At 34.3% G+C, this 11,336-nt stretch overlaps 1 protein-coding gene across 2 annotated transcripts; it reads left to right on the top strand.

Annotated features, from left to right (window-relative positions):
* The first annotated feature begins 308 nt into the window (after positions 1-308).
* On the top strand, positions 309-9,464 carry LOC114194405 (uncharacterized). 2 transcript variants are annotated; one of them, XM_028084595.2, is made up of 5 exons: positions 309-933; positions 6,284-6,570; positions 7,218-7,320; positions 8,290-8,554; positions 9,066-9,464. In XM_028084595.2, exons 2-5 carry the CDS (start codon positions 6,356-6,358, stop codon positions 9,212-9,214), a joined length of 732 nt encoding a protein of 243 aa, XP_027940396.2. In that variant the 5' UTR covers positions 309-933; positions 6,284-6,355; the 3' UTR covers positions 9,215-9,464. The 2 variants fall into 2 exon arrangements, with proteins under 2 accessions (XP_027940396.2, XP_085521798.1); XM_085665672.1 differs by lacking the exon at positions 309-933 and adding an exon at positions 4,737-4,889.
* Positions 9,465-11,336: the final 1,872 nt, after the last annotated feature.

Here is an 11,336-nt window from a genome sequence, read left to right as displayed (position 1 = left end):
GTGTTGCAGCATTTTAAATTGTGCTGTGTGGAGAAGAATCAAGTCAGGAATCTTGCTTCAGGAATCTTTCCAGACCATGGCAGGACGAATATTGTACTGCGGTGCATGTGAGCAAAGTGAAAAAGCGAGGGCAAAATCGAGAATAAACGCTGCTTACTCTCTAATCTGCTCATTAGAGGGTGGATGAAAAAAACTATACATCTTTCAAATCCGCACTCCGTAATCAATTTAAATCCATACAATGAAACACATTATTTTCATGAATCCACGCTCCGTAATTGGTTTCAACGTTACCATTGTCCCAAGCGAACATGGCCTTACTAACCTCATCCCTTTTGTTTTTTCTTTCTCACCCTTCAAACACAACACACACACCACCGTACTAACGGAGCCCAAAAACGGAGAAAAGGGAAATTAAAAAAAAAAAAAACTGGGAGAGATTTTTCACGAATCTAGCATCATTGGTTGAGAGGATTCCAGAGTTCATCTTCATTCCTCCACCCAGAGAGCATCTTCCCTAATTTTTTCGATTATTTCAGTTTGGGAACCCTAACATCACTGATTTTCTTTCCTCAACACCTCCATCACACATAATTACCTTCATCATCACCAATTCTCTCACGCACCAACAGAACAACAAATCAGGGGCACACTTTCATCCATCATCACATCAACGTTCATTACTGCCGTCTCTGCATCTAACGGTTCAAGCTACTGCGCGCTTCAATAAGAGCCTCACGCGCTACCCATACTTCATCCACTCCGGCGAAGTTCTGGCGGGTTTCTTCGTTCGTGGAGCTTAACGGCGCTACTTTCTTCGTTCGTTCCCCGCCGTTCATCATAAGCGCCCGCGGCCTCGCCAACCACCGTTGGAACCTCGCTGGTGCGTGCTGTACCCGAGCCCTAAGTAGCTATTCACCACCGGCGTCGAAGGTTCAGCTTCGCCTTTTCCACTCTTTCTCTATTTCGCTTCTTGTTTTGCGATCTGAATATACCCCTGTGATTATATTGGATTTGGGTATGATGTGGGCGGAAGGTTGATTGGAGGTGGTGATTACTGTAGATCCTTGATTCGAGATCACATTGTTGTTATTAGGGAATTGCATTTGAAATTGTTGGATTGATTGTTGAGATAGTTGATTGTAGGGGCTCTGTAATCTGTTTGAATAATTGAATGTTGGTGATGATTAATTGTTATTTTAGATTATTGGTTGTGTATTATCCATATATGTTGGCTGTAAGAGCATTGTGTGATCAATCTCTTATAATTGTGTTCCTGATCCTATCTTATAAATTGTTGCATTGTATGTATGAGCTGATTCATAACACTTCATGGTTATAGGGTTTCAATGGTGTCCATGTTCAGATTTTATTCCATGTTCATTTTGATTTGAGAAGAGAAAATTAAATGAAAAAAAAATGTATGTTACCTTAGACCTTTAAGTGTTGAACCTTTGATAAGGCACAAAGGAAGATGAGTACATTACCTTAACTAGCATTTTGATTGATAATAAAGTTATACATTTGTACATACTTTTATGCCATTTTTCCATCCATTTTATTTATTTGTTCAGGTTTACATTCTTCCATATCATCTCATCATAAATTTGTTGATTTTAGGTCTGAAATTATAAAGTTGTGATTGAGTCTGTGAGGAAAAAAAAAAAAAGAATAAAGAAATTAACATGGAATTTGGAGTTGGGGGGTCATCCAGGTCAGACACATGGAAGAAAAAAATGCAGAATGTTTGGTTCCGCAGACCAATGTAGTCGCCATTTGTCACAACCTAGCTTGGTGCCTTTCTTCTGCTTCTAGCTTCTGTTGATGCTGATTTTCATCGCTCCTCCTGTTCCACAATATCCTCCATTTGTTTCATCATAGTTTGGTGCTCTTCTCTAGCTTTTGTTAACTTCCAACGCTCCTAATTTAATTTTGCCTCGAATGATGTGGCCTTTTCTTTCATTTGACGCCCCATTACTTTGACTTGAATCTGCACCTCCGTCAGTCTCTTTAAGGCCTCTTGTTTATCTTTCTTGGCTTCCTCATATAGATGTTTCCAATGCTTTTCTGCTTCCAATGCGGCATTTTTTTTCTTTTCCCCTCATGGCTAATTTTGTACTTGCAGTTGCAAGATCCTGCTATAAACGGAATGTGTGATCTCTCTCGGCTCTTCAGCTTCTAATGATTTTCTCATGCTCGCACCTTTTCCTTTTATTCTTTCCTCATATCCACCAAATTATGTGTGCTTTATAGCTCCTTCATCAATTTAGCATTCTTCTCTTTCATTTCTTTCATTTTCTTCTTCAATTGCTTCATCTCATCAGTCTCTGTATCTTGAGATGACCCTTCATTTGTCAACTGATCAACAATTGGTTTGAAAGGCAATCTAACTTCTTTTACCCTTTCCATAACCCAGGTACAATAATTGATTCTCTCATCCACTATTCCTGGTCTTGGATCATTCTCTGGTCGAACAACCTTTCCCCAAGCGCTTCTGACTTTCCTTAATATCTCAATGTAGAGTTCATCTTCATAGTAAACAAGTAAAGGGAAAAGAAAACTAGTTGTGGGTGCTCCCTTCACACTGAACGGCCAAACTTTTTCTGAGTCATAACTGGGTTATAATTTATGGAATCCTGAGTGCCTATGAGAGGCACGTTAGGAAAGTACCACAATAACGGATGAAACTCGGGCTATGCTGCCAAAGCGGAAGTATGAAGGAGTTATGTTTATAACTCGTTCTTACAATGAGCTCTGTTTAACCCACAGGCTCAACAGCCAACAAAAAGGAGTTACAACAAACCCTAACTCTTTGAAAGAGTTATAATAAGAGGGCAGGCATACCTGATACATAGAATAAAGTTTAAGTAACAGGATAGTTTTACAGAAAAAGAAGGAAAAAAAAAGTTGAGAAACTGAGTTCGGTAGCAACAACCTATACAGATAATTTCAAATGTAATGACCAATATGTGGTATATTTTAAAATAAATGAATCGCTACTGTACTTATTAAAACGCATAGGAAGGATGCATTTAGGAAAAAGAATTAAAAAAATTACTTATCACACTTGTAACAATGGAAGAAATTTTCGCTTCATCCAGTTCTGCATTAAGTGAAAATATATCCAGATCAATCAGTCTGATTTTTGATACAGATCCTAGTCAATCTAAAAATGCCAATCATAAAATATTACTGGTGTAGCTAAACTGACATTTTTCAAAAACGGAATTGAGAAAAAAAGAGGAGCCCCTTCAAATGCATTACAATCCCTGCCTAAAATTCACAGACTTTGATCACTGTAGAGAAGAATCTTGAGTTTGACTACCTTGGTCACAGGAGAGAAGAAAACTACGTTAATAGTATTATCGGTCTAAATATGCCCCAGGGTGCCCCTGAGCTAGTGTCGTTTTTTTGCCCCTAGTGAATTCATCCCTTAAATCTCATACAACCTCCCTTGAGTTTACTTGAGCCCACAAAAAACTTAGTTTGGATGCATGTTAAACAAATTGAGGGCTTGAAACTTGTGAGCTCATCTAACTGTGCGAGTTCACAAGTGAGGTTAACGACCGTGTTTGAAACCCATTTTTTCTCCATTTTGTGTATGTTTTGCTTTATTATGTAGACTAGCTTGTTGTTAGGTGATTTGCTTAATGCTTATGATTGATGAAAAATCAAAGCGCTAATGATTTTATACAAATATTTGTATGTTGTGTTTTATTTAAGTTCAATGCTGTTTTTTATTTGTCGGGTGATGATACTGAATTATTTTCCATGTTATCTTTGATCACGGAATGGTTATCATTGGGAAGCCTACTTCTTAATAAATTCTTTCCGTAATTTATATGAATGTAACAGTGTTAATTCTCTTTTGTTGCAACTGCTATTTGTTGTAGGTTTGCCTTTGACTGTTTTTTGTTTTCACTTTTATGTTAATTTTTTGTTCTCTTTTGAGATTCTTGTTGTTCATTGTCCAATCATCATTCTAGCTTATATGCTAAATAAGTTCTTAAAACATGGATTCATGCATCTCTTCTACAAGGGCTTAACGAAAATAATGTGTACACTCTTGTATCAATATCCTTATTGGTATCAGACAAGGTTATTAGATTCGAGAGTCTATGTAGACTCGTGAGAGCTTCGTAGACTCGACTCGTAGATCTGATGTGTAGACTCGTAAGAGTCTACTACACCCCTACTTCATATAAAAAATTGTATATAGTATCATACCAATTCAGAATTTAATCACCACAATTAATGCAAATAGTAAACAATAGTTCAATAATTATAAAATAACTTAGTTCAAGAAACATGATTATTATATAAGTTCAAATTTCAACAAACACATACGTTAATATGAACCAAAAAAACACAAATAACTTCAACTTTTTGACTCCAATCATCTACTTATATCATCTCCAACATCATCTTCATCATTAGGATCACAAGAATTTGAAGTAGTGCCAGTCTCACTTCCAAACATTATAAACAAGTCTCAATCAATTAAAAATCAAATAATTTAATTTTTAGAAAACCAAAAATAAATTAAATAAAAAACAAAACTACATATATATTATATATATGTAACAGAACAACAACGAAAGCCAGAGAAAAAAAAATGAAATAAAAAAACAAAGAAAGATATATAATATTATATATATATATATATATATATATAATGATTAGTAAAAGTAAAAAAAATGAAATAAAAGAACAAAGAAATATATATTATATACGTATGTCATTACTTCAAAAGAGGGAAAAGAGAAAGAGGGATCAACGACGCCACTGAACTAGCGTCCCGACGGAGCTGCCACGCGAGGCGATCAGAGTTGTCATGCGAGACGATCGGAGCTGCGACGTGAATGACTGGAGCTGAGATTTCGAAATAGGTCAATGTTTTCAAGTTCTATCTTCTCTTCTTCGATTAGGGTTTTCGAGTTGGGCTTCAATCTCTGTTTTCGCTTGGATTTTCGATTTGGAGCATTGGGGTTTTGGTTTGGGCTTAAAATTCGAAAGCCAACAACATGTTTTTGTGTCATTTCGTCTCGTTCTTCGAATTCGGTGACTCGCTCTCGAACTCGCGAGTCTGGTACGAGTCCACGAGTTTACTCCGAGTTCACTACGAGTTTGAAAACAAACGAGTTTATATACGAGTTAACTCGTGAACACTGTCATGACTCGCAGGGTATACGAGTCAACCCGCGAGTTTGATAACCATGTCATGTGAAACCTCATAGAAAACCAGCCTTAACAAATCCTAGTAAAACATGTGGATTTCACTTTAGAATTTATTGTAGGTGTAGGTACCATAGGACTTGAGATTCTTTTTACTATGCTTGTCTACTTCATGTGCCGCTAATTTTGAATTTGTGAAGAATGGCTTTTAAGTTGTTAAAATATTCTTAGATAATCTATTATATTTCTTTGGTTAGAAATATAAGAAATACCGAAGAGTAATGTTGTCAAACTCTAGGATAGTAAGAGGATATGAAGGGGGATAAAAAATGGTAACTTGAGGATTGTAAGAGTTAGAGTATGTTACTATACGAAAAACTGTATTTAAACCTATGCATGCATTAAAAATAATATAGAAAAGAAAAATAACTCATAATAAGATCCAATACATAACACAACTAAACAGAACAAAACATTCTCCAAAATGGCAGCAAGAACAGAAGAAAGTATTAAGAAGAAAATATAGAACAGAACATAGTCGTGGATAGAGGCAAAGACCAACAGTGATGGCCATAAGTGCTGGGATAGCCATTGGTGAGCTAGCATCAGTAACAATATTGTGCAGGTGCCAACATCAGTAATGGTTATGTTGTGAATGATGAGAGCACGTTCGCCGTTGAGAGTTGTATGGCTATGTTCTGATTTGCAAATGGAACCCTAGGAGGAAAGGGTCATCATTACGAGTTGGGTTGTTAGCAAGATACTTCAATTTCACGAGAAATCATCCCATCCTGCTTGTTGCTTTGGCGTACTCCTAGGATCACCAGTATGCGAGTACACCGACGATTTTAACAATATTGCCTATGAGATCATTAAAGATATTCTAAAATCTTTTGATAATATCTTTAAATATTTCTTGTATTTTTACTCTATTCCTTATATAGTTCTTTGAGTTGTCACCTTTGCTCATGTTATTTTATTTTATTTTTCCCTGAACATGTGCATTTGATTTATGGTGACTCTGTTTCATGTCTGTTTTGTTAATTGTACTTACTACCATGCCCCGACTTCTGCAATTTAGACTCTGAAGTTTTTATTAATATTTCAGTAGAACATTCCCCCAGAGCTCCTGGTGCTCCTGCTCCTGTCCCTCGTGCACAAGAGCTTGTGGATTTTTCTTATGCAGAAATTGATGCATCTTCATCTAATGAATGATCATACTCCTTCAAACAGAATGCATTTAACTAGTATTGAATCATCTAACGCTTCAACTTCTTCTCGTCCACATACGCAAGATGAAATCACTAATACCTCTGGTGGAGTTCTGTTACAAAATTCCAGTGCACTTGTTGAGCTGAATCGAACCGGACAAAGTGGCATTTCCATGTTCCAAAGGTATGCTTTACCAACTAATATGTTTGTGGCTGCATTTAAAGGTGTAGAATAGGAAACATCATTGCTTCTTGTCTAGTTATAGTTGTAATAAACTGTAATGTATTAGATAGGCTTGACATTCTGTGGTGAATTTATTAAAAGGGCTATTGTGTTGAATGGGTTTGCAAATTGAGAATTGAGTGGTTCTCCATATTCATTTACTCTGGGTGCATCTGCTCTATTCTGTATATTTTTTTTTAAATGCAATGAGATGCATGAACACCTAGAGAAATGAATTTGAATTTGTCCTTTGTGGGTTGCATCCTTAGGTTCGAAAATCCCTTATTTTAAAAACCCTAGCTCGAGCTCCAATCGCCTCTGCACCCGGTAAGAATTTCTAATGCGTTTATGCAAATGTCGTAAAGTGTTGAGTTTCAGCCTTGTCATTGATTTATGTGTTTTGCTTCTGAGTTGAATATGTTGAAGAAATTTGATTATGCTATTTGTGTCTAAAAGGTTAGTTTGTTTTCCTTTCTGTGAGTTAGGGTGTTGCCTTTCTTTGCCTTAACAAATAGCATTATTTTTCCATTTTGATTCAACTGAATGATTGTTGCTTTGATGATATTTTACTCAAGTTTCTCTAGATAATGTTTTCTTAAATCTTTCAGGAGTTTCTTTTATTCAAATATGGATGAGAGCATGAAACAGTTCCAAAAAAAATTAACAGAACTGGAAGTGGAAGCTGAGCACCATCTTTTAGCCCGACAACAGGTAATTCAAATTTATGAATTGAAGTTGATTATGTTTTTTCAAAGACTTATAAACAAAGTAAGTAATAAAAATCACTAAAAAGGTGATTAACACGTGACTAGCATGTCACCTTGATGTGTTTAATCATGTGCAACTTAACCATATATAACTTTAGAATGGTTTATTTCTTCTAAGTTGCACATGATTAAAACGTTTGTTAATCATGATCTACTTTTAAAAGGGTGTATAACTTTCATCAATAAGTGTGATGTGTAAAACTATTAATCATGATTAAACGGGTTATAACTGTTAACCATGATGGAGACATAAAAACTAAGCACTAGAAGTACTGGAATCAGAAGAACTATAGGCAAAACTATGAAGGAAGATTTAAAGGTCTCAATCATTTGTCTATATTACTGTAGAACACAACAATGTTTGATCTATAAGTTACAAACGCAGCTTTTGAAAAACTATAGTATGGTAGCTTTTTTTTTCCGAAAAAAGCTTTTAGCCAAGCACACCCCTAAGTGACAAAAACTATATTTAACCATGACCCATCTACCAAAGTAGTTGGGCAACTAACTCTCTTAAATTATGAAACCTTAGTGTTGTCTGTTGTAATTGTTCTTTGATTATATGTCTTTGGTGTTACATTTCTTTTTTCCCTAGTATCATTGGTATACTGTCCATTCTACTATCCACTATCTTACCCTCTGCTGCAATAAGTTAAAACAGAACTCAATTTGCACACCAAAAGCTACGAAGAGCCAACTAAAGTTCCAAATGAGTTATGTCAGTCAGTTTGGATTCACAAAGTAACTAATCACTTGATCTCAATGTTATTTCCTTATTACTATGTACAGAAATCACTTTAATACCATAGTGCCAATCAAGATTTTTTTTTTGTTTACTATGCCTATAAAAGCTTCTTTTTAATAGCTTTTCTATCAAACCTGCTATGCAATTCTCCCTTTTGGTAAAATACAGCTGGTTGAGAATGATAGATTGAGAAATGGGAATAGAGAAGCACTTACTGCATTAAGGAAAAGGGCTCGGACAACAATGAGCAGTGTTCCATCTCCTTTCGAGTCAATGATGAGGGGAGTTGCTGGGAGCTCAAGACCTTTGGTTCAGGAGGTATGCAACACCTGTGGCAACCATAACACTTCTGAGCCGACATGGATGATGTTTCCAGGAACAGATCTGTTTGCCAGAATACCGTTTCATGCAGCTCATACTATATATGAAACAGGTTTTTGGCCACCCTATTCTCTAACCATTTGAAAAATACTAAAATAAAGTCAGAAAAATTCCCTAAATGTTCACCCACATTGATTATCTTCAGTCATTGTAATTGCAATCGCTGCAACAATGAAAATAATGTAATTTTACCTAAATGTGGCTTTTGTCTACTGCGCTGTTGCGGTTTCAAAATGCTAATGCCACTTAAAAGAATTATTCTTTGTGTAGAACTATATCTGAATTGTTGACATGGGACTTTATGATTATTTTTTATATTAATTTATGTTTAATTGTGTAATACATAATCTTGACTTATATAAGCAAATGACATGACACCAACATTACAGTTTATAGGTTGTGTTGAGACTGACTATCTCCATTCATGTTCTTTTATTGATCGTTACTATTATGATCGTCCAAACTTTGAACTATAGTTATAAGTGAAGTCCTTTTATCGAAAAACTTATTTCCAATAAAAATTGCTTGTTATACTTTTTTACTGACCATGTAATTATTTACAGATCAAGCGAAGCTTGACTTTGAGTCAAAGAAACTACAGAGCATTATGAAGGAAAAAGCTTACCTTCTATCAGAGTCAGGTATTCTTGCAGACAAGATAAGCCCTGGATTGCTCAAATCGCTTGTAACCTTAAATGACAAGAGAAAGTAAGATGCCTTGACCTGCTATATAGTGAGAAAAAGCTTGTCGTTGCATTGTCAACTGGGTGGAAAATGTCAGTGTTTTCTGGGAGAATCTTGAAGCATTTAGGTTTTCAGTTATCTAGTCTGTTACTGCAAGTGTGTACATTTTTTTCCCCAAGTTTATATACTATTAGTACTACACTCAATTCTAGAGATGGAACTGTTGTTGCTTGTCTGCCTTAACTTATTTTGATGAAACAATAACTTATTTTAACAAACTCTCTTGAGATAGATTTTTTTTTTTACGCTTTAAAAAATAAGCTATATCAAACATGGACCTGATTCTTAAATTGCTATGTGGACCTTGCATTTTTCTCTAGCCAGATGTGGGGTCTTTATCATCTAATGGCATTAAACCAACCTCTTCTCCAACCTTGTAACCAAGTCATGAATGAATTTAGAACCAATGAAGAAGAATGATGTCTGTGCTCAGTTTAATATCATGTAATTATTACCTGTTGTGCAAAAATTATGAGTTGTGGTAGCCTGGGGTGGGGATTAAACAGGAATTGGATCAGACAGATTTGGGTTAGTTTATCATAATATGGAAAATTAAAAGTTTGATTTTTTTTTTTGTTAGTTTATATTTAGTTTCTAATGGTGCTTCAAATAAGATTGTCACTGAAGTTGGATATTTGTGGGAAAAGTGTTAAATTGAGCTTGAACCATTGACTTTGGTCAAGTTAGAGAATCTAGCATTCGACAACCATGTGGTTTACACGTTCCCATTTTGTTGTGGTCCCTATTGGAGGAAGATCTTTATATTGAGTGGAATGATTGCATTAGAAAATGAACACATGTTTCACCAAGAAAGATTTTGTTGGACAGTCTGGAAAGGATTGCAATATGAACAAAGGGATTGTGATCTTACAAAGTGTTTCCAGAAAAGATAGGAGAAATTAAAGTGTTGGGATAATTCCAACACTTCATGGAAGGTCACCAATCAAACAATTGAAGTTTTAGCATGCTACTCACTTTTCCTATTACTTAATTTCAGGTGAGGTGGTCCAAACCTCTATCTTTAGGGTTAAAGATATGTGGGAACTAAAGTAGTTTGGTCGGAAGAACAAGGCAATAGTTTTAGGGAATGAGTAATGATGTTATGTAACATTTTCCTGTTTTTCTCACTGGTCTTCCTATTACTTTGTTGCATAGGAAAAAAATTAAATGAACAAGAAATGTATTTAATCTCTTAATGTTTAAAATGTATTTAAGAGGATAATGTAAGATTTAGAATTATTGTAAGATGTAATGTTTGTGGAACTCAAGTATTCATGTAGCTATTAAGATTTGTGTTTCAAATTTCTTGAATATTAAAAAAATGTCATTTTAGAAGGGGAGGAAAAATTATACATATAGGTAGATAAAATACATAAATTGAACTACTGTAAAGTTAAACTAAATTTTATAATTAATTTAAAAGAACTGAACTAATTTATAAAATAGTTTAAATACTTTAATATTACTTTAGAATATCTGAATTATGTCAATGTCAATTATCACTAAAACATCTTATTTTAAAATATACTTTAAATATTATAAATTATATTTCAGCTACTTCAAATAATCCGACTAGTACATAACATTAACTTAATTAAATCTAAAACTACAACTTGATTAATTTAACTCAATTCTTAACTAGATCAACGAATTGTTTTTCTTGAAAACATTTTTTTCTTCTTTTTTGTTTAATAAGTGGAGGGGTATATTCATGGGGTTGAGTTATCGATGATTTAATCTGACCCAAATCCAGTTCAATCCATTTAAACCAGGCTGAGTTTTATTTTGATTGTGTCAAAACTGATTTAACCTAAACTAATTCACTATTGAATGATGAGTTTAATATAAATGATTCGAAATTTACTTTTATACTTATATTATAGATAAATTATATAGTGTTTTTTTTTTTAAATTAGTTTAGAAAAACTTCTTATTAGTACATATTGTCCCTCCTTAGATTGAGACTCAATTTAATCTTTGTATACAACTTATGATAATATTTTTAATAAAATTGATATTTTTATTAAATATTTATAAAAATATTTTTAAATAATTTTTTTTTTTTAGTTTTATTATTAAACAAAGTAAAC

Source organism: Vigna unguiculata, chromosome 8 (genome assembly GCF_037176805.1).
Source record: "Vigna unguiculata cultivar grain cowpea cultivar isolate G323 ecotype 2 chromosome 8, ASM3717680v1, whole genome shotgun sequence".
Taxonomy (NCBI): domain Eukaryota; kingdom Viridiplantae; phylum Streptophyta; class Magnoliopsida; order Fabales; family Fabaceae; genus Vigna; species Vigna unguiculata.
Note: the sequence above shows the minus strand (reverse complement) of the source record. Positions and strands in the feature narration are given on the sequence as shown.

What these genes read in the sequence shown, in the direction of transcription:
- LOC114194405 (XM_028084595.2), top strand. Translation starts at nt 6,356, where the DNA reads ATGCAGAAATTGATGCATCTTCATCTAATGAATGATCATACTCCTTCA. An exon ending in GGCATTTCCATGTTCCAAAG is followed by an intron (nt 6,571 to 7,217) that starts GTATGCTTTACC and finishes TAAATCTTTCAG; the next exon opens with GAGTTTCTTTTATTCAAATA. An exon ending in ATCTTTTAGCCCGACAACAG is followed by an intron (nt 7,321 to 8,289) that starts GTAATTCAAATT and finishes GGTAAAATACAG; the next exon opens with CTGGTTGAGAATGATAGATT.